Source organism: Genypterus blacodes, unplaced genomic scaffold, assembly GCF_046128005.1.
Source record: "Genypterus blacodes isolate CSIRO-AG114 ecotype Tasmania unplaced genomic scaffold, CSIRO-AGI_Gbla_v1 ptg000026l_1, whole genome shotgun sequence".
NCBI classification, from domain to species: Eukaryota; Metazoa; Chordata; class Actinopteri; order Ophidiiformes; family Ophidiidae; genus Genypterus; species Genypterus blacodes.
In genome coordinates this window covers 2,082,462-2,105,642 of record NW_027466839.1, presented here as the reverse complement: position 1 = coordinate 2,105,642, position 23,181 = coordinate 2,082,462, and the positions used below count along the sequence as shown (strand labels likewise).

The window sequence follows — 23,181 nt, the reverse complement described above, 5'->3', positions numbered from 1 at the left end:
TTGAAGAAGGTGAAAGTACAGTACAGCCCAGTCTGAGTCAAGAAGAACCCTCTCCAACCAGACAGAGTATGAAAATATCTACACTCTTCTGAGTTCTGAACATTACGTTAAGGTCTCAGTATACCGTCTTGTTTTTTCTACCTCTGATACTTCCCCCTGACTGGAACTGATCCAGATGTCACAGGTGTGTTTTTGTCATTGAGTGAAGGGCCAGTGGGCAGAGCGCAACAGATGAGAAATGCATGTCTGAAGTAGAGCAATCAGAAGAAGGAGGTACCTGAAGTAGATACAGGAGAGGAGTCAAACGTTCTGATTCAAGGCCCTGTACAAAGAACACCCAAGGAGCCGGTGTCACTTTGCTACTAATACCTCCCCCATGGTCTTACTCGGTCTAAATATCACATGGTTGAGCCCTGCCTACTTGCCTATTATTGGATATTTGGACCAATCGCAGCCCAGGGAAGGTATAAGAAATACAAACAGATGAACAAACTGAAGTATAAATGGACCGTATCTGAGTGGAGTTTCTTTTAAACATTACAGAACATGCATAGAATTCGACAACGCAGCTTGTGAATGTACTTAATCACGAATAAAGGCTCATTGTGCGTGTGCAGGGAAAAAACGGGCGACAAACATTGACAGATTTACACATCTGAAGATATTCAGGTACGATGTGACCGCAGAAGGTGCTATTAACGAACCAATCGGTCTCCAGCCTAAGCGTTAACTTAACCTACCCATCGCCTTTCATTTACATGTCAATAAATAAACCATATATTACAAACTTCAAAAGGCTTTATTAATTTAATTGAATAAGTTAAGTGTATTAATTTACAACATAAATATTTTGGTGCTATTTCATCCACTTAAATAATTTACAGTCTAGTTTTTAAGCGCCAAGCTCGAGTCCCGGCCTCATTCGTTCATTCGCAATCTGGGTTTTCTGTTGAGAGTCACTTTTGTACCACAATGCAATGCACAAAGGAAATGGAAAACATAAGGCATGATGACGAAGGTGGCAGACGATGGTGAGATGCTCCATGAATGTCTCACAAAACACAAATATGGAGTGAGAATAACTTTCTGATTTAGGTTTTTAGTAGTTTAGTGGTAGCTTGGTCACAAAGCTACCACTAAGAAATTCTATTTTAACATTCCACCCATGGAGCGATGAAGAGGATGAGGACGATGGGGGTTCCAGAAATGTGTAAATTCACTTTTCAAAGTTTGAGCCATCTTCATCAGTCAGAATTACTCACATTATGTTTCAGAGAGAGAGACCGGCGGTAAATATGATATTACCCATAAGGCTCAGCGCCCATCGCTATGGAGACTATCCTATCCAGAGCTGTGGCCAAATAGGGCAACACCGCCTCTGAAATAATCTAAATCTGATCCTGTACCAGAGAGTAAATAGACTTAAAGTGCTGAAGTATTTACAGAGTTCTACTGGAGCTTCAGTGTGATCAACTGTGTTCCCGTACTGAATTCTGGGAGTCTTAGTTGATTTCTCTCCAAAGGCAGTTCTACCGTCCATGACCTCAGAACCTTTTATCAACAATACTGATTTTTCAGTGCAGCATCTCGTTGTATGAATTGATCGAACAAGCAGAGTTTCATCTTGATCAAAGGGTTGGAATCAATCTACAGCCAATGGAAGTGACTCCTGAGATAACTACCCGACTTCACAACTCCACTGTGAGAGCAAGCTAACAGGTTGGGACATGTTGTAACGCAGACAGATAGAGAGAGAGACGGCTCACTGACTCTTTGGCTTGGGGAGGCGAGAGAGACAGACAGAAGACGGAGACTTAAAACCAGGAATAGCGTTGGATTCTGCTTTGTGAGGCTCAGATGGGTGCCTGGTGGTTACTGGATGTGTGACGGCTGTTGTGGTGGAGGAGGCGGGGTCAGGAGCCTGGGGATGGGCTTGGTTGGAGCTGGAGATCTGAGACTGGAAAAGGCGGGGTTTGGTGGGTAGGAGGAGCTGGAAGGATCTACAGCGAGTTCTCCTCCTCTCCTCCACCTTTGCTCGTCTCCTTGCGTCATCTCCTTCGGGCTTGGTGTCGTGACAGTCTTGGGGTCTCGGAGGCGGGTCAGCGCGGGTCCGCATGTCATCGGGGGCAGAGTTAGCTAGAGGCGAAGCTGAGACCAGAGCCGTCAGTGGTTTCTGATACTTGCGGCTTGGGGAGTGAAGTATCGGAGGCTGAGAAAAAAAGAGTGAAACAAAGGAAGAGAAGATAAAAGAGCAGCAATTAAGAATAATCTTCAATAGACTTCACACACTGCCCCTAAGCAACACCCAAAATCACTGTGTGTGTCTGTATGCTGATGAAGGCAGATTGTTTGGACCCTGTGCTCTCAGTAATCCTTTCTCTCGTCAAAGTAGGTCCATAAACTGTCTTTATCTGTATGTGGGTGAGTTATCTTATTGTGCTGCTGTGCAAATTAATCATGTAGCATTTTGACACTCTCACCACCAGCATTACATCATTTGCTAAAAAAATCCTTGATTAATTCTTTACGCAACTTTTGGAGGTCGTTTAACACAAAAGTCACGTCCCCTGTGAGAAATGCCGGAATTCTAATACCCGTCTTGGTTTTGTGCGTTCATGTAATTGTCTTGGTTCTCTGTTGTGGGTGTGTCTGTGGTACACTCACACACGCACACACAGTTCATACATAGCCACATTATATTTGATTTGCATTGTGTTGTGTGTTGCATTGTGTTGTGTGTTGTAAAGTAATACACACACGCGCACACATTGGCTCTCTGCACTGTGGTGAACTCAGGTTTGGAGAGAGAGAGAGAGAGAATGAAAGAGATGAAGAAAGGTGAATTCCCTTTGATACATAATTAACCACTTGCTGGAGGCAAAACAGAACAGACAGAATGAAATTGAGATGAAATTAAGATTAAGAGAAAAAGAGGAGACAATAAAACAAGTTATTTATTCTAATGATAATTTGTTGGCAGCAAACCTACAAGCCAGCTCAGTGTCAAATTTGCACATTCCCATTAACACTCAACGATGTTCATGTCTTGTTGCGTCTCAACATGACACGTGTTCATGTTGGGTTAGGAACGCAACTCTTGCTGCAGTGACACAAAGTAGCTTTTCTATGTAGAACTTCTTAGCAAGTTCAGCAGTCATTACTATGAAGATAAGGATTGTCGAATGCTGTTATTGCCCAACAGAATCTAGTATTACAGAGATTGTGTAACAAAAACTGCCATTTTGTAAGCTTTTTGGTCATTTTGTGGCCATTTGTGTTAGAAAGCAGTAGAGAGCAAGGAAAGCAAAGGGAAATAGTCATAGAAACATGAGAAACAAACAACAACAGTGCACATTGCAATTTTTGGAGAAAGCACAAATGCTGCATTTCATGTAGATGAGGCAACATCACAGAATGTAGAGTTTAGAGCAGATCACTGAAGGAGAAGAGCAGGGACACAACACTATGGCCCTCAGCTGCCCGAGACAAATCTGAAGGGAATAATTTGGGAAAATAAACATCCAGATCAAAATCTCCTCCCAACCTGTTAAAACAGCTACAACTGCAACATGTGATCATAGTAAACACTTCTTAATGCACACTGACATCTAGTGGTAGATTACAGTACTGCAGCTTTCTGTGTGGTTCGATGCCATTTCTCTCACTTTGCCCCTTTCTCTCTTTCTCGCTCTAGTGTGTGTGTGTGTGTGTGTGTGTGTGTGTGTGTGTGTGTGTGTGTGTGTGTGTGTGTGTGTCCGTGTGTGTGTCCATCTGTAATAAATCTAAATGACACATGATTGATGGATGGATTAGAAAAGAAACATGGAGTGAAATGGGAGCGAAAGTGGTGAGAAAGATGTGAGGAGATGCATGGACAATGAGAGAGAAGAAACACAAAATGAGGAAGAAACAGAGATAGATACAGAGAGTCAGACAAAGACTGAGAGAAGTTAAGAAGGAAAAGAGGCAAAGAAAGGAAAGACTGAAAGAAAACCTGAAAGAAAGGAAGTGGCAGAGAAAGGAGAAGGGGGTGCGGAGAGTTTTTCGGCCTACAAAAGTGCTGATGTGCCCAAAACTTCCTCTTCCCTAAAACTTTATCGGAATCCATCTCTGGCCTCTGATTGGCCACAAGAGTGTCGTTAGACCAATAACAGCAGTTGAGTGTGTTCCCTTCGCACTTCATCCTCTTAATCACCATTATCAAAATACTCACAATAACGAGGGTAGAAGTGCAAAAGTACTCGTTTGACAAAAAGTAATAATGCCACAATGGAATAATAGTCAAGTTACATTCTGTTGAAATCTGTTGGACTCTCTGGTATTCCCATTCACGTTCTTACTCACTCATGCTGTTTGTCCCAAGCCTCAGCTGACTCAATTACCATAGAAACACGGCCGACATATATTTGGAAACTTTGGGGTCTCCAAGTACCCGACATATAAAAACAGATGTAACAGGAGGAGGAAAGAAGAAACACGGCATCTCTTAAAGTCAGACTACAGTGAGAATAACAGGAAGGAGGAGAGGAAGGAAGGTGTCAGGAAGAAGAGGATGAGGAAGAAGAGAAAGATAAAAAAAAGCTGCTACCATACCACACTGTGTCACTGAAGTAAAGCACAAGCTTTTCCACTCCTGGCCGATGGCAGATTAGAGAAGAAAACAACAGAGAGGACAGAGGGAGGAAGGTTAGGAGGAAATATGTGAGGGGAAAACCAACACACACACACACACACGCAAACACACACACACACACACACACACACACACACACACACACACACACACGCAAACACACACACACACAGGCGTCTCAACAGTGTCATGCAGTGACATGATTTCTCAGAGATTCTGAAGACCATGATCTGTTTGTCCTCAGCGTGAGACAGACGCTGTGTACATGCTGAAACAGAGCAGGCGCTGTGGTTCAAGGATGTGGTTTTGGGCTGAGGACAGACATGAATGTATATGTATGTAAGTGACGATGATGGAGAGGTTTAGACAGAGGAGAGAGGGAGGGAGGGAGGGAGGGCGGAATGGCTGCATGAGGAGGGAGTGGAAGAAGATGAATACCAACAAAGACGTGAAAAGACAAGGGACCAAGCAACCACCTCACACTATCATAGCAACCACCCAGGACCCAGAACCACCTAGCACACATCACGTGGAGAGGGGAGCTCAGCTAGTTCTTGTAGGTCCAGTGGTTGTTATGGTAATACAAGGTGGTTACTTGGATTTTCAGGGTGGTTGCTAGGGCATTAATTGGTGGCTGGCATGGTTTTTTAAGCCGTCGCTAGGTGTTAATACATGGATTCTGTGTATTATGACCACGGATTAAATATGTGGGATTTGAACGGAATATCCAAGAGTTGGAATGTTTTGCATTGCCGGAATTCTTCTATTTTGCCTGGTGATAATGATGATGTCAATGGACACAGCCTAGTGCAGGACATTTGAAAGTGTCCCTCATGAGGATACCGTTGCATGCTTTAAAGCAGGGGTGTCCAACATGAGGCCCAATCCAGCAGGTTTTCTGTAATTGCTTTCAGCTTGTATCCCAGGTTCCTGGCCTCTTAGAGTACCAGGTGAAAGACATTTGTTGCATTGTAAGATGGGAAAACAAGCAGGATTGGTCTTCAAACAGGACTGGGTTGGACTTTCCGACTCCCTGGCCGTCTGCCTTACTGAGAAAATATGAGTTAAATATTTGCTCCAGACAGATAAACAAATAGTCCCTAACTGGGAGATTTTAGATTATCCTGATCCAAATTTAATCTCAGAATCCACTGTGAATCGATTAAAGGGCTTGATAAATGTATGAGCAATGACTGCAAACTAAATAACGAGAGGGAGATGCTCATAGGCTTCCTCACCCACAGCAAGGACAATCCAATTCTACCAAGCAGCTGAATAAATCTCCATTTCCTCTTCAATTTTTTTGTGGTCATACATAAGAAACTGCCCAAATATATAATAAATTAACCCAACCATGCAGACCCGTAATAAATATGGTCCTGTGTTGTAATGTTTCAGAACCACGGGAGGAGGAGGTGTTGGAGACATGGAGTAGTAACATTTCAGCACCCTGGACAGAGACACAAACTGGGGTGGGATGTTTCTGAATGACGGCGGGGGATTCGCGGTTGGGTTACAGTGTTTGGGGGGGGGGGGATATTTTGACTCACTTTTCCTAGCAAGGTGGGAGGGAATGCTGGGCTTTGGCCTCCCTCTGTACGGTCTGGAGCGCTGGTATTGCCAGGGTGGCGAGAGGAAAGGAACAGGAGGAAGAGCCTGAGGAGAGACAGGCAGCGGAGGAAGGGACGGGGAATCATTAAACAGGAAGAAAAGAGATGAAGAGAGTAACGGGGGGGGGCTGGGGGGGAGCTAAAAGTGACTTGGAATTTGCCTGCGGTTAATGGAAACATTTCACAATACACCTGAGAAGAGAGGAAACACTCCTGCAGAACTCAACCTGACCCACAAACACAGAGGCAGAAATAACAAGAAAGAGCTCAGACGGCACAAACATCCACTTCAGCAATTTGCCACATCACACAAAACTTATTAATATGAACGCTGGAGTTGACTTGAAAACTAAAAATAACCATCACCTTTGTTTCCCTTCACCATGGAAACCCTCCCCATAGTACTATTAATGGAAATCACTAAGTGAATAATGGCAGAGATGTTCTGGATGGAGACCAGTAACTATATGTAATTTACTTTATATCTGTAGCTCTACTTGGCAACCTGCTATGCCTGGATAAATATAGATCCAATCTGAAAATGCATTTCAGACACAAACATACACACATCACCTCCTCAGTGGATGTGATGTCAATAAACCTGTCTACAGAACAGAACAGCCTCTCTATTCGTATATTATTCATAAACTTGAGCTCCTGGTTTTTTACTCAACCAAAACCCACATCGACTTCTGATCTGATGATGTGTGTGTCTGTGTGCGTGCGTGTGTGTTTTCTCACAGTGTTCTCTCTCCACGGCGTCTGTGAGGCCACGCTCACACTCTCCATCACACTCGTTTGTGTGTGGCGGTCCGCCCTTCTCTTCGTCTCTTGGCATCGACACCTGGTAGGCACCGTAGGAACACTCTGCTCTCAAACACACACATACACACACACACACACAGAAGCAATAAAGCTTATATTGTTTCAGGTTGCCTCAAAGTCTTTGCCTGTATTATACTTCATTAGTCAGAGGCTAAACACACTTTCATCACATGCCCTTCTCTATAGCTGAGCTGAGTCATTACCTTTATTATTGCAGTTGTGACAATTGAGGATAATACCAGGTACGGTTTAAGGCACAGAAAGCTACTCATTATACCAAATTACACAATATCTTAAGCAATACCCAGATTTGATTAGCCCTTGAAGTCATGCTGAGCTCCACTCTTTTTCATGTCAATTAGTGGCAGCTTTGGTGAATTGGAAATGCATTCCCATTGGTGCAAACTGCCTCTCACACAATGAGAATTGTTGTAGAAACATTCCTCGCTTTGTTCCTGCAGTCATCTTCAATTGCTTGTTAATTTTGCATATTTAATGTGGTGCCTACAGCCCTCGGAAATTATAAATTAAACTTGGGTTATTCTTTTAAAAAGGTAAATCAAAGATTAAAATTTGTCTTCAGGTTACTGTGGTTACCGGCAGATTATTGTGGTTATGGCCATGTTGCTATTGTAGCACCATTTGCTCGTGGTGAGAAACCTGATTGTCATGGTTATGGTCTGGTTGCCACACATACAGCCAGGCATTGTGGTTACTGTCTGGTTGCTACGGTAACAGCCAAGTTGCCATAGTTACAACCAATGACAAATTACTAGAAAAGGTGTGTTTTTTAAAGTAGAAAGACACGTACACACACCAACTTCTGGGTGAGCTGTGCAATGGTTCGATCTCTGCTCCTCAACTCCTCTCTGAGCTGCTGCACCTCCTGCAGGAGAACCTGCACCTACACACACACACACACACACACACACACAAACACATACACACACATACACACACACACACACGCATTAGATATGTCAGCATTCTGGGAAATGTAGGAAAATAAATGAGTGTGTGCTGTGCTGACCTGTGAGTCAGAGCTTTGGGAGGAATCCAACATTTCAGGACTGAGTGTGTCTGTGGTCAGTGTGTCATCGTCGGCATCCTCCTCCTGAACATTTCACACATAGAGAAAGGGCAAAGATATTTTTATAATGTTGAACTTATTATTATGATCATTACATGTGAATACTGCACTCTAACACTGTGTTATGCTCCTCCTGCTTCTCTCACCTGTAGCAGTAACCTCTGAAGGTACTCCAGCTGTGATTTGACTGCAGAACAGTCTTCGGCCAGCTCCTCCACATCCAAACCCAGTCCAGGACCCGTAGATAGAATGGGAGAGCTGGGAAAAGGAAAAGGAAAGGGGGTAAGAATTCACATGTAAAAATCAGCAGATGTCCAAGATGCAAAGGGTGGGAGTGGGAGCAAAGACTGGTTTTGTCTGGAGTGTGAAGTGACCTCGGAGAACAAAGGTCCAGAATGAAGTCTCTGGTCTGGGTTTGGTCCGTCCTCTTATTCCCAATATCCTGAGTTAGCTGGTAGCAGTGGATGTCGCTGAGGGGATCCAACATGAAACCACTGCTTATTTCATCACGTGAGAAAATCAGAACTTATCAATCAAGCCTTGTATTTCACATTCCAGCATTTGGTACTAAGCATCAACCAATCACGTTCAGGCAGACTTCCCTTACCTGTTGTCACTGTGGATGTCCTGCGTTCCCCAACAGATCTGTCTCCTCCTCCACTGAGCCATGTGGGACAACCCATCTACATCTGAAAGGGACAGGACCGTACCATCAGCACCAACACACAGAGGGGTCACCACAAATGAAGGTGATGATATAATCGGACATGTGCACACGTGCAACACAGATGCAAACATTTTAGTCAAGTGTTTTGCATGTGGGCAAACACGCACCACTGTGCAGTGAGGTGTCCTCTGGTAAGTCCACGTCCAACATCAGGTCATCGTCATCCAGGTCACACGAGTCCAGGTTGTTCAAGATGTCCTGAGATTGACACAGATGGTCTTTAACTTCCTGTGTTTGCCGTCTTTTGTGATGTACAAAATGTATGACACTTTGTGAATCTTACTAAGATCGAACTGGACTAAGTCAAACATATAGTGATTTCATTATCTGTGTGAGTGGTGAAAGAACTGAGCAGAGCAGAGAATATTAGGAACAACACTGGCCCTTAATGGTCAAAAGTGAATGAAAAAAGTGAATCAGAGGCTCGCCTCATGGCTGAGAGCCATTTTTGTGAACATGAAGACGAAATATAGATGAAACAACTGGACACACACACACACACACACACACACACACACTCACACACAGTCACTAGTGGCCGAGGGCAGCCATCCATATCAACACATTACCAGCTCATGTTGTCTCTCTTTCCAAACTCTTGTTCTCTCTCTTTTTGCTCTTTTCTCACATCATTGTTTTCTCTCTTTTTATTCTTTCCCTGTCAACTCTTTTCTTTCACCGCCTCTCTTGACCCTCATAATTCTTCCTCATTTGTCCTTCTCTTCTCCTTTCAGCTAAGCAATGATCCGTCACTTGCTTTTTTCCTCACTTCATCAGGCAACACACACACACACACACACACTCACACACACTCACACACACACACACACGCACGCGCGCACACACACACACACACACACACACACACACATTTGAAGTGCTTTCAGGCGTGTCTACAGTTTGACTTTAAGCCATAAACACCAGAAGCACACATGGTTCACCGTTTAGCCTTGGATCAACACTGACCCCTAGTGGTATGTTTTAGTAGTAATAATAAACTGTGGTGAACAATGAGACAAATCTATACTTTCAGCATTTTTAGTCCACATCATACCATACATTTTGCAAATAAGACCAAGTCAGAGTAAAATAGTGGAAGTGCAGAAAAGGGGAGAAGCAAATTAACTTATTATTAGAATATGATGCTGCATTTAAATGTTTAATCTGTTGTAAATGTATTCCTTGAAGACATAGTAAAGAAACAAACAGTTTTACTAAAGCATTTAGCTTTTACAAAAACGTTCATTATTAGTGGTGGCCTGGTTCATTTTGCTGGCAGTTGTCATGCCAACGACCCCCACAAGAGGACCCTTGACACATTTAAGGATGGTTGTTTTTGGAGCCGTTTCATTTCCGGGCTAGACTTCCAAAATCTCAGACCATGTAGGTCAGAGAAGCGGGACGAAGAATATTAAACTCTCACTTTCTCTGCCTGCTCAACTCAACTAACACCAACAAACAAGACAACAAATTAAGTATTTAGTATCAATGTAACAACAACAGAACTATTAACATATTAAGTGATCTGACTGAATTGATTCTGCATCCTGCAATTATTTTTACTGAGCACTTCAGGAATACACACACACACACTCTCTCACACACACACACACACGCACACACAGGTCTTACAACACTGTTGAGATCGGAGTCGAAGCTGCCGATGTGGTGGGTGTTGGTACTGTTTGTGTTGATGGAGACAGTGGTAGTGGCGCCCCCCAGTGGCTCCAGGCCCTCCTCGTCCCACATGTAGGTTCCTCCAGAGCCACAGCTGTCTGCGGGTGAGAGGTCCAGAGAGGATCCACCCTAAACACAACACGGAGCACACAGGGTTAATCTTGTTCATTCTGATCACTGATACTGTCGCTTGTGGAACTCTAAGCTTCCTACAGATTTTCAAAATAAAAGCCTTCAATGATGTACAGCAGATCCGAAAACAGGGAGGCGTCTCACTAAGAGTGGGAATTCACAGATTGTTTTCATATCAACATATGAGTATCTTAATATTGATTTATAATGTGGCCTACCTGGTCGTGATAATCCAGCTGACTGGGGCCTGTGCCCCGAGAGAGTCGGGGCAATTGATGATCTCCTTGGTCACCTGGAGAGTGAGGGAGGGAGAGAGAGAGAAAGAGAGAGAGAGACATTGATTGACTTTCCAGACTTTCACAATGTTTCATCAACATCAACATAATAGTATCAAACTCACCACTGAGTCTCATGCTGTCCCAGTCCAAAGTGTCCTCCAGAAAACTGCAGAGGCCAGTTGCCTTGGCAATACCATTAACAACTTTACTATCATCGAACCTGGGACATGATTGGTCCAGCCCCGAGTCGTCTTCATCGTTTTTGGAGGAGAGCAACAGTATGCCCACTCCTCCGTTTCCTAATCGAATAGGACAAGATTGTGTGTGAATTTAAACAAATACCACTCAATGCTGTTTATGAAATAATTCAGTGATCTGTCTTGTTTATTTGAATTTATTGCAACGATTCTAAATGTTGTGTGTATTTATCTGCTCTTCCTTACCAAGGTTATCAAAGTCATCCATATATTCCTGGCTGGTGTCATTTCGATCCAAAGAGGAGGTAGAGGACAGGGACATGTCCTCCAGCGTCTCCCCCACAATGGACACATCTCCCAGGGACACAGCGTCTGCAGACTCTGTCAGTGGAGCCTCTGGAGAGGAGGCGAGTCAAATGAGACATGAAGAGACGGAAGACTGGACATTAATGTAAGTGCAAAGTTAATAAATGTGATCAAATGGTTTAAGAAATTAGGAGAAATTAGGAACTATATAAAATACATGCATTTGACATAAAAACGATACACAATGAGAAGATTAAGATCAATCCTTATGTTAATTTTAAACACAAAATGGCTTAAATAAGATGCATTTTCATCTTGTTTGCATTTAGAGGCTTTTGTCTCTAGGGACGACATGACATTGAATATCAAATTCAAATAAAGTATGACATGCATATTGGGATTTAATACAATATAAGATAAGTAGCAATAAAAGAAAAAGCAGCCAGTGGAAATAATAATAAATGGACATCAACAAAGTTCTTTTCAGCTCTTGGACTGGGAGAATATGGTTGTCCACACCTAATTAATTGTAAATAAACCTGATGCATTTCTGTTTTTGTCCTGGAAAAACTGTCCAGGCCTGAAACTATTTTATATATTGTGTTATACAAAAGAATAAGAGCATTATTAGTATTATTATTATAATATTCTTGTTGTGCTTTACCATTTAAATACCAGTTTCCAATAAGACCTTGAATGCAGCATTATGAGACAAAAGATGAGATGAAAGATGACATGAGTCAATATATATGTAAGAAATATGACATTCAAAATAAGAAGTTGAAACAGGAGATCACATGAACTGATAAACAGATGAGAACAGATAAAACAGAATTAAGATTTAAAAAAGGAAAATAATCAAACCCCACCTGGACTGTTCGCTGTGCTGGACGGCATCTCTAAAGAGTTCCTCCTTCTGTTCAGTTCTCGTGTTATTTCGAGGTCACTGGCTGTGGTCACCCTCAATGGGCGGGGCTGCTTGATGAGTGACGGGCGTGATAGCTTGTAGCTGATGCCGCTGGGCTTCGAGATGGAGCCATGGTTGGGTAGGAGGGACTTCTTCAAGACAGTGGGGGGCAAAAGAGAGGAGCTACTGACCCCCGGCCTACCTGGAGCGCCTGAACTTTGAACTTTGACCCCTCCATTATCCCGTAGTCCACCTCTGGTTCCTTTCGTGGCCTCCTGCCTGGTCAACGGAAGTTTCGCCACATTGCCTCCTCTGGCTGTGCTGGAGGACGGACTAAGATCTTTGAGTCCTCGGTCAGAGGGTCTGTTGAATGAGTAGGAGCGCTTGACGGTGGAGGTGGAGGTAGGAGAGGCCTGCCGCTGGACTTGAGTGAGACTCCGTGACCGAACCAGGTCATTTTCTGTCAGACCGCCGGAGGGGCCGGACCCGATGCTGTCACTGGAGTGGGAGCGGCTGGCCTGTGGTTTTTTGTCAAGGGGGGAACCGGATCGAGAACCAGGTCCGGACCCGGGCCGAGAGCCACTGGGAAGAGAGGACGTTTGAGGCCGTCTGAGAGAACTGCTAATTCCATTCGGCCGTTTGGATCCAGCCGGACCTGTTAGGCTCTGTTTTGTCCCGTTGGTCAGCCCAGTTGTGGTCTGACTCAGCTTGGTACTGTGCAATCCAGTTTTAGACACAGGAAGAGTTTTTGGACTGTGGAGCGGCAGTGCTGATGGGGTCACAGCCAGACCAAAACCAGGCCCCTTCCCTGCTGAGGTTGTGTTTGGCTTCTCGGCCTCACGGTGCGTAACCAATGTTGACCTCTGAGACGACACCTGTTGCTGTGGGAGATAATACTGATGGAGGTGGTTGCCAAGGTGATTCTGCTCGATGGGCCTACCTTTCCCTGCCTGCCCCTCTGTCTCAGCCCCACCTTCATCTGTCCCTCCGCTGCCTTTCTTCCATTTCATGGAAAATGAAGTCGGCACACGGATAAATCCATTCTGCACCGCAGAGGAGGGTCCGGTTAAGCCGGCTTTGACCCCTGTTGGACCAGGGTGGTGGTAGAAGCCGTTGGTGAGGCGAGTGCTGGCAGAGGCGGCGGTGTTCACGCCGGCGGCTGAGCCCGAGTGATCGCCGCCGGGGGATGTGTTGCATCTGGGCCGCGGGCCAAACTTGGGCAACCTAGAAACCATGGTGGGCATGGCTGGAGGGCCTGCAAGAGGAGGGGCTGACATCAGACTCTGCCCACTTCACCATGGAGACACTGAGCAAGAGGAGCTGCAGGAGAAGAGAGGAAAGAGATCAGTTTGAGGACACTGTCAAGCAAAACAGACATGAATAAGTTTGCAAAAGTAAAGTGCTCTTTATTTTCATATTTTACAGGTAGAAATTGTTAAGGGTGTTTATTTAATATATCGAAAAAGTGTATGAAAGTGAACAATAGATAAGAGTAAATCTGACAATGATCTGATCTCTGCACCTTCAATTAGCAGAAGCTGTCAGTAAGCAGTCTTCACCACCAAAGAGCCTCATTTAGGTCAGTGTGATCGTGACAGGGAGCTGACCTACATTAAAATGCTAAATGTACCTTACTGATATAGCACTTTTATCCAAAGCACTTTACAATGACATCTCATTCACCCATTCACACACTGAAGGCAGGAGCACATCAAGCAAGGAGTGTGTGTGTGTATGTATCAGGAGTGTTTGATGTGCTGTAGATTTATGAACACAGATTGTGACACATGCATAAAGATTTCAGGGTGAACCGAAGTGATTCATAGTTTCATAGTACAGGAAAAAAACAGAAAGAACAAGAACAAGGAGAAGACGAAGCTCTGACGCTGTGTGTGATTAAATTCTGCCTGAAGGACTTGACACCTTAAATGCTCCATAGCGACACAGCATGGTGTGTTTGAGTGTGTGTGTGTGTGTGTGTCTTTGTGTGCACTGGAGAGAGAGAGAGAGAGAGAGAGAGAGACTGGGTGTGTGTTTAGGGTGTGTGCTGTTAAAGTGTGTGACGAGTTAATGTCATTCGTTATGTCTCCCTCTCTCCTTTTCACACACACACACACACACACACACACACACTCACACATTCACACAGGCACAAACACACCTCTAACACAAACACTTTCAACAGATATGACAGATTGTAATCAGGCAGACAGCATTTTACAGGACACACCCACAGCATCAAACTGGGAAGGCCGCGTGCAAGCACACCTGCCTACACACACACACACACGCACACCAGACAGGATACACACCCTGAGGCACGCCTGTTTTCCATAGTAAATTTTTTTTTACCAGTCAACCTTCAGTCAGAGCCAAACGCTTCTCTTCCAATCTCACTTTCGAGCCTCATTACCTCATGTGTGAATTAATGGCCCTTTGTTGGCCCCTGGCACACGTTACCGAGGCTCATAATAGACACAAACAGAGGAGGTGGTTGATTAGAAAAACAGTGTGAAGCTGTTAAATATGACTGCGTGTGAAATGTGAATATGACCAGTTTGTAAACATAAGAGAATTCAATGGCGGCATGGCTCAGGATGGTAAGAGAGGTCGACTAGATGGATTGGCAGGTTTCTGGTTTGATTCCGGGCACCTCCTAGACAGCCCATCATCAAGGTGCTGTTGAGCAAGATACTGAGCCCCTAACCGCTCCTGATGTGCAGGTTTGGTTCCTTGCCATTTGACATTTTACAACAGCTTAAATGCACAGAGGAATGCAAAAGAGGAGAGAGGATGAGGTGGACACGAGGAGAAAAAGAGAAGTGCAGCAGAAACATTCCACTGCCTGCAGGTGTGACTTGATGTACAGCACATGACGATAAACCGAATAAACCTATTTCTTTATATTACATTTCATCTTTGTTCTACTTGTTGCCCCTGCAGCGTGTGGCACTGATGTCTTATCTTAAAAGTGAAAAGGAACAGAAGCCTCCTCAGTTATTTGCCCGCCGCAGGCCACCATACAGCGAGGTAACCCGAGCATCACATGCTGCTCAGATCCCCAAAATAACCGCAGAGAGACACTGCGGGTCACAACATCAGCATCACACGCAGGTCAGCAGGAAGGAGGTGGAAGGGAGAATCAAACAAACAAGAACAACCTTGGGGAACGATTACTGCCGACAAGAGGAAGGAGAAGTTCAGCAGGTTCTTCATCCGAGCGTGGATGAAGAAGGAAGACGAGGAGGAAGAGGAGGATTAGTGGAAGTGGTGGTCAAGGCTAAATGGAGGATGACAGATGATCAGTCCTCAAGTCTGTAGCCAGTATAGAGGAGCCACTTCACTTCCATACTCGGAGTGAGGCAATCCTATAAAGAAAGGACCGAGAAAGGAGTACGACATGTGTGACGTGACACCAACTGACCAATGCTGACCCTGTTGTCAGAACATGTGTGGGGAAAAAACAGTTACGCCTTTCTAATGGAACCAAATGGACTGAGCTTCAAAACTGTAAACTTTCCATTTCTCCCAGCTAAGTATGATAAACCGAGGGTAATAAATGTGGCAACAATGTGAACTTTCATCAGCTTCACGCTTTATGTAATCACAAATGACGAGGTCAAAGATCACTTTCCTCTTTCTAAACGTGGAGGTGTCACACTCTGAACCTGTGAGTTGGAAAAGTCTGCATGTTCAAGTTAAGAGAGACACGTCACAAGTCCATTTTGAGGGTTCAAGTCTTAATTAAGTCTTAATTCTGTCACATTCTCTCCAATACACGGTGACATTTACTGATTGATGTTCTGACTGGTTGAACCTGGACCTGAGTATAGAGTCAAAACAGTCCAAGTCAAAGTGAAATAACAAGTGAGTGACATCGAAATCATTTTCCAGTTGAAAGTCTTTGATAATTATGGCGAGTCTGATGCCAGCAAATGTGCTAGTCCAAGTGGAGTGCAAGTCATGTCTGATCTTGTATTTTATTTGCCAGTAGAAGAGGAGGAGGTCTGCTGGGCTGTTCTGCAGTGTTTTGCAGTGTTGTAGAGTGCAGCATTTTGAGTGATGGGTGAAGTGTAGAAGGTTAAGGTTGGCTCAACCCATCCTCAGTGAATTTAAAGCAGTTTGTTCATTAATTCAGATGGACCCGCTGGCAAAAGGCCTAGCGTCAGTTGCAGACCTTCACACACACACACAAACACAGACATGCACACACAGACAGACACACAATGCTGACTCAGCGAAGTGGAAACTACCTGTGCATGTCTGTATGTGTGTGTATGCGCAGATTTCAGATCAGACAACACACATACATTCACGAGAATTTTTTTTTTTCAAATTAAAGTCTTAGCACGGCAGTTATTAGGGTCGACACGGTTTACTCTTTTATATTGAACCTTTATTGATCCCTGTAGTGAGATCAGTAGACGTGTTGATAATGTTAATGTCCGATTCAGTTCCAATACAGATCTGCCTCAAAATCTCCTCTCTCTCTCGAAACTCCTGCTTGCCCCAATTCCCAACTATCTGCTCAAATATATCCTGACTAACACTGAAGACTCATAAATAGATCAAAATAACTCACAAATTTATTATGGAAATAATTGAAGGCTAAACTTAAGAGCAGATATTTGAACCTTGCGATCAGATTTCATTCACTGTCCAAGTGAGAGGAAGAGAAGCTGCCAGACGGAGAGGCAGATGGACAGAACTGTCCCTGTGTGTGTGTGTGTGTGTGTGTGTGTGTGTGTGTGTGTGTGTGTGTGTGTGTGTGTGTGTGTGTGTGTGTGTGTGTGTGCGTGCGCGCGTGCGCGCGTGCGTGCGAGAAATTGGACACCGTGCATCCTAGATCACAATCTTTTTTCCATAAGGACACACACACCACCACAGAAACCACACACACACACACACACACACAGTAAGAGCCAATCAAACAAGTGCATCCAGTAAGACAAACCCATAGGTCATTTCCAACACAGCCAGCCACTCTCAACAGAGCTTATAGGGAGGGGGGGCCTTAAAGAGACAGCCTGCGTATACTCAATGTGCACAGTGGTGATGTAGCAAAGGACAGACGAAATGGATCGATGTTTCCAAACAGACCTTAAATGAAAATAATATGGAACAGTGGATAACACAGTATATCCATTTTAAGCTCTGCAGCTTCAGCAGGAGCCGGATCATTTTCACTCGATAAATGAATCAATAGTAACCTGATCAGCTACTTAGACACAGTGAGACACAACAAAACATTGCGTGACGTTTGGCGACGTCTGGCCAAGTCTGTTGTAAATACTTCATTCTAGAACCTTGTTAATTATTCATTTCAGTTTTCAAAATGAGTCAAAAATTGTGATTGAATTTAAAGTTGTTTAAAAAATGCTGTATTAATTATAGAACAATTCTCACAAAAATCAAACATTTGGTGACAGGTTTGTCAGGAATTCCCAGACTATGAAAAGCAAAAAAAGCTGATCAGATTTTGTAAACTGTACACTTTTAGAAGACAAATAAAATAAAAAGTAAAATCAGAAGATGGAAAGGAGAGAAAACGAGTGCACACAGGAAAAATGAAAGGTGGAGGTTATTTTACCCTGATGCCCTCTGCTAACAATATCCCTGTCCTCTGGAGAGAGAGGGAGCGAGAGGGGGGGGGGCAGAGAGAGAGAGAGAGAGAAAGAAGTCACATCGCACACAGAGAAGAAAAGGACCTGAAGAGAGAACTAAAAGGAAAGACTTAGAACAGGAGGGATGATGGATGGAACAGGCACCATCACCATGCTCATATTTTGTGTGAGGATGAGAGAGTAAGTTTGTGATAGAGGGAGAATGAGAAAGATAGTTACACACACACCTTAGTGTGGTCAGGACACAGACAGGCTCTGGCTCCATTGGGCTAAGGACCATCTACATTCTAATTATTGCTGCTAGCCAGATCCTCTCATTCGACACAAAAACCTACATTTGAAAACCCAAAATCACAGAACCCATCCAGAAATAAGAGTGAATAGTTGAATTTTACATCAAGCTGACCATCAATCTATGTATGTGGTTGTTGGTAGCCTGATGGCATTCTCACCAGAACAACCTCTTCAACACCAAGAATCCACAAAGTTTTCCCTTGAAAGCAGCATGAGTTGCCAGGGAGACGATTAGCGATGTTTAAAGCAGTTTTAGTATAGGTACCCTAAACCCCCACCACCAACACCACCCCACTGGTTTCATAGCAACTTGGCAGGAACAACATCCCTCTATGCTGCCTGGGGCCCAGGGCGGACTGTGTGTGTGTGTGCTTCTGTGTGTGTGTCTGTGTCCAATGCCACCCCCCACTTTCATTAGTCTGGCACAAAGCTGCTCTTTCATTAAAGTCCTCACAAACTACTCTTGCGTCATCCAAACAAGCCTCATACACACAACATATGTACGTACATGTTCGTGGTCCCAAACTGTACCACTATCCACCCTATATTCTACATTTTTGTCCCTAAAGATTCGAATTAGGAGACAAAAGGGAGCACTATATAACCGACTGCAATGTATCTAACCATTATAAATGAATTTGTGCATGTAGAATTCCCACCCAAAAGATCCCTGTATTTCTTGTGATTTCCTATGCTAGCTAAATGCATTATGCTGTCATGGTTGTGCACATCCTCAACAAAATAACACATTTGCAAGATGCAAAACCAGAAACTTGGGCTTTTAATATTGTCGTTATGTCAAAAGCTGTTTGAGAATGGCAGAAACTTTACTAATTTTTTCTCTTTGTTGACACAGTTGGGTGAAATCATTCATTAGTTAGTTCTGTAGTTCGCCAGACGGGTTAAAATCTCTCACATCTGCCAGTATGCGCTTGAAGAGGAGGCACTTTACACAAACAGATAGAAAGATTCCCCAAGACATTTCCTGTTTCCATCTATCAAAGAGCGAGCGAGAGAGACAGAGAGAGAGAGAGAGACAGAGAGGGACAGACTAATGGCATTAATTATCTATCAGATATCAGATAAACTCAGCAGCAGCAGGGGCAGCAGAGACGCAGGGAGTAAACAAAGGGAGAGGCAAAGACAAGAGAGTGGAGGACAAAATAAAGACAAGAGAGAAAAGCTCAAGTGCATGAAGAGGGGGGATAAAAGAAGTAAGATAATGAAAAGTTACAAATGTAGAGTGGTTGCTAGGTGGTTGCTAAGGCCTTTGGGGTAAAAGCAGGGAGTCTGTTTATGTCTCACCCATAATTGTCGACAGGGAGTATCAGACTAATTAAACAGGACTCAGATTAAAATCAATATTAATAACTGTCAGTAGAGACACATAATCAAAATGGATGATGACTAATAGCTGCAGCTGTAAGAGTCGGTTGCACTTCCACCTGAAGGCCTTCACCAACTGTAACTGTCACAGTAAATACACCATCCAGCAGGAAGTCGAACACACACTACCCGTCTACCCACAAACTCTTCCATTCTTACATAAAGTGACACTCGTGCCACACACACCAAGTCACAAGACACACAAGTCTGAAGCAACGTGATGCCAATACTATTATGCTATCCACTGTTTATTCACAACTACGTCAAGCATGAAGACTTTATAAACTGCAGGCAAGCATGGTGCAGATTCTTATAGACGCTGTTTGTCATTAATTTTATGTATTTTATCTCATGGGACAAAACTAACTGCTGCCATTAAGCCTATGAGCAATGCATTTATTTCTAGATTCGTTGAAATTCCTTTTGTACTGTCCACAGGGATTTTCAACTGCAATAAATAATGGAATTTTCAATTTACAGCCTTGAAAATTACACCAGCTTTGACCTCTGAGTGAGAAGGAGGACAAAGAGAGAGAGAGAGCAAAGAGTCGTAAATAAAGAGGAGAGAAAGGCAGACGAGGAGAGGGAGGGAGAGGAAAAGTGAGGGTCAGCAACTGACAGAAGACAAACAAATCAGCAACAGAGAGACAGAGAGAGAAGAGGGCGACAGGAAAAGGAAGAGTCAGCAATGAAAGCAGAGGCAGAGAGAGAGAGAGCTTTCTGCTGTCTATCGTGTTAAATGAATGAATCATTACATGAGGGGGTTGTTAAAGCTTCAGCGAGTAATAAAGTCTGAGTTACCTCACTGCCTCAGCTCCTTATCATTATCGGTGTCTTCCGTTCTGCTGATTCTGGTTTCAAGGGTCAAAATAAAATTAATAAATGGATAATAAAATCCCTCCAGTGCTTCAGGTTGAGTCAGATATGTAGTCACTGCACTAGGACACTTTCTGCATAAATTAGAGATAATAAGTGAATGGAAACACAAAACGTAAACACAGATCAACGGAACAAAAGATTGAAACCGAGAGAATCAAAGAGTTAAAGCAATCAAACTGAAGAATGGAGGTAAATAAGTGAGGAGGAATGTCTGCTTCCATGAGGAATGTTCACATACAGAACCAGTTATTAGCCTGAGGAACTCTCTGACTACGCAAGAACCCCTTATTTCTCTCTCTCTCTGCTTCCTTTACTAATATCATATAAGGCAGATAACTAATAAAATACCACTAAATACAATAAAGTTACTATAAATGTACAACTACATTAATTTTTCACTAAACAGTTACTTAAGGGACAATTAATAGATTACACTAATATTTTTTTGTGGGTTATCAGCATAGTTTGGAGATCTTAAAGGGGGAATCAATGAAGCATCCTCTTAATGTGGACCTTAAGAGAAAGACTAAGGCTTATTATAATAGATACTAAAGGGCAATCTTTTTGTTAAACATGATTGGATTACTAAATTGAATAACATATTAAACCTGTAGATACAATGTTAAGACATTTTAATATCTTATAACCCATCTTATTTAACCTTAACTCCTTGTAATGTTCTTTGGTACATTTTTAACCTCCACCCACCTCAACACAGATACATGTGATTGGTATATAGCTGAAGTTAAATCATCCTTAAGTGAGACATAAAGGCCTTAACTTGTGACATCATAGTTGCCTTAATTTCTCTTTGTTGGGGGTGGCTCTGATTTAAATTGGCATATTTAATATACTGGAAAAACCCCTTAACCTTACAAAATATCTGAATATATTTTACTCACTTAAACTAAACGCAACTCATATTAATCATTTCACAGCGATTAACGGTCAAACCTTCAAAATAAAGCTGCAGTTTAGTTAGTTTTCTCACTTAAACTAACAGCAATTCATAATAATAAAAATCGTTTAACATCGACGAACGTTCAAACCTTCAAAATAAAGCTGCAGTTTCTTCTTATATATTATAATGTCACATATTACAGCTTATATGTAATATATCTGTGTAACATGTATGTGTGGAACAGGAAACAGATATGTAGATTCATATTTAAGGGGAAATTGACTTACCTGCTGAGTCGATGAGCATCAGATCGAAACGTCAATATCCGGAAATGCTGAAGTTGCGGATGGTTAAATAAAAGCCGCAGGGCGTTATTCATGGAGGATTCTGTGTGACTGTGTGACCACGAACACCCGAACCGAGTCTGATTACACACCAGAAATGCACGGAGAATTAAAAAGAAAATCCACGCAGGAAGCTCAAGAACACACGACACCTTCCACGGTCCGCAGCAGCTTGAGTAGCAGAAGGAGCTCCGGCCTGATTCAAACCTAAAACCATTCTAATCCACAACCTTTCACGCACACGTTACATAATCGACAGCTCCACGCGTGGACATTCACGTTTCCTGCTTCCAGTTATATAGAAATATTCAAATAAATGCCCTTTGTTCGCCTTAAATCCGTTTCCAGTCCACATGTTCGGGAGAAAGACAGAGGGCTGCTGTGCTGAATCATCCACGCAAACACACACACACACACTCACGCTCACACATACACACACAGGCAGCGCGCCTGCTCAAAGCACAGCTGACACTGACGTCATCGTCCCACTGTAAACATAACCCTTTCGTTACCAGAAATAGATCAAATAGACAGAATAAATGTGTAAAATAGAGAACATAAGCAAAGAAATGGAATGTTATAGGAATGTTAAGTATGACAGTTACATATTATTGAAACGTGACTATCAACTTGCAGTACTAATAGTAATAATAATATATCACATCATACCAGTCACACAGAAAGGCACTATTAGAATTAGGATAAAGTCTCTCTCTCTATGATACACGCGCGAACACACACAGAGAGAGAGAGCGAGAGAGAGAGAGAGAGCGAGAGAGAGAGAGAGAGAAAAAGACCTGCATTCCATAACACCAAGACGTTCTGGGGAGCCAATTCTGACATAACATAATTTTATCATGTCGTCATGGATCATAATTTAAATCATTATCGTCTTTTCTATTTGGGAAACATATTAAGTAATACTTTTTATAAGACTGTTTTATCTGTCACCAACGATCAAAAGGCGTTGTGAAAAAGATGGTGTACTGCCTTATAATGTCCACTAGAGGTCAGAGATTGCCTTTTTAACTCTCAATGCAGTCCAGTATTACAGGCTGTCAGTCCACAATGTGATCAATGCAACAACAGGGGGATGCTGATATTTGAGGAGTAAAATTAGAAGTATTAAAATGCAAAAGTTTACTTAAGTACTCGTTTTGATAGAATGGTGATGTCAATTTAATAATTGATCTCACTGATTCTTGGCCATCTTATGATTTGTTTATGTAATTGGTCATAATTGGTGTTATGTTGTTGTATTTTCATATTGGAGCATATATTGTAACTACATTTCTTATCTATTCCGAGAATAATCTGCAGTATCGAATACGACATTCACTCTGAAATGTGTAATCAAGGCTTTTTTATTAT

General features: G+C 43.0%; 1 protein-coding gene across 7 annotated transcripts; it reads right to left on the bottom strand.

Moving 5' to 3' along the window:
- Positions 1–1,585: 1,585 nt before the first annotated feature.
- On the bottom strand, positions 1,586–22,241 carry LOC142992990 (uncharacterized). 7 transcript variants are annotated; one of them, XM_076143573.1, is made up of 16 exons: positions 21,754–22,241; positions 20,488–20,537; positions 12,345–13,702; positions 11,416–11,565; positions 11,095–11,271; positions 10,913–10,986; positions 10,518–10,691; positions 8,993–9,083; positions 8,766–8,847; positions 8,533–8,655; positions 8,305–8,416; positions 8,099–8,182; positions 7,880–7,972; positions 6,985–7,110; positions 6,184–6,289; positions 2,000–2,209 (listed from the first exon to the last, which is right to left on the bottom strand). In XM_076143573.1, the coding sequence occupies exons 3-16, from the start codon at positions 13,657–13,659 to the stop codon at positions 2,133–2,135; spliced, it is 2,784 nt and encodes a 927-aa protein (XP_075999688.1). In that variant the 5' UTR covers positions 13,660–13,702; positions 20,488–20,537; positions 21,754–22,241; the 3' UTR covers positions 2,000–2,132. The 7 variants fall into 7 exon arrangements, with proteins under 7 accessions (XP_075999682.1, XP_075999685.1, XP_075999684.1 ...); XM_076143567.1 differs by lacking the exon at positions 6,184–6,289 and having other exon boundaries at positions 1,586–2,209; XM_076143570.1 differs by lacking the exon at positions 6,184–6,289 and having other exon boundaries at positions 1,586–2,209; positions 7,886–7,972.
- Between the last annotated feature and the right edge of the window lie 940 nt (positions 22,242–23,181).

Bases quoted from the DNA above. Each gene is read 5' to 3' on its own strand.
- LOC142992990 (XM_076143567.1), bottom strand. From the start codon at position 13,659: ATGTCAGCCCCTCCTCTTGCAGGCCCTCCAGCCATGCCCACCATGGTT. The intron at 10,692-10,912 runs GTAGGCCACATT...TGTTGTGTTTAG, and splicing joins AGCTGGATTATCACGACCAG to GGTGGATCCTCTCTGGACCT. The intron at 2,210-6,984 runs GTGAGAAAACAC...TTTTTTTCTCAG, and splicing joins CGCCGTGGAGAGAGAACACT to CCTCCGATACTTCACTCCCC.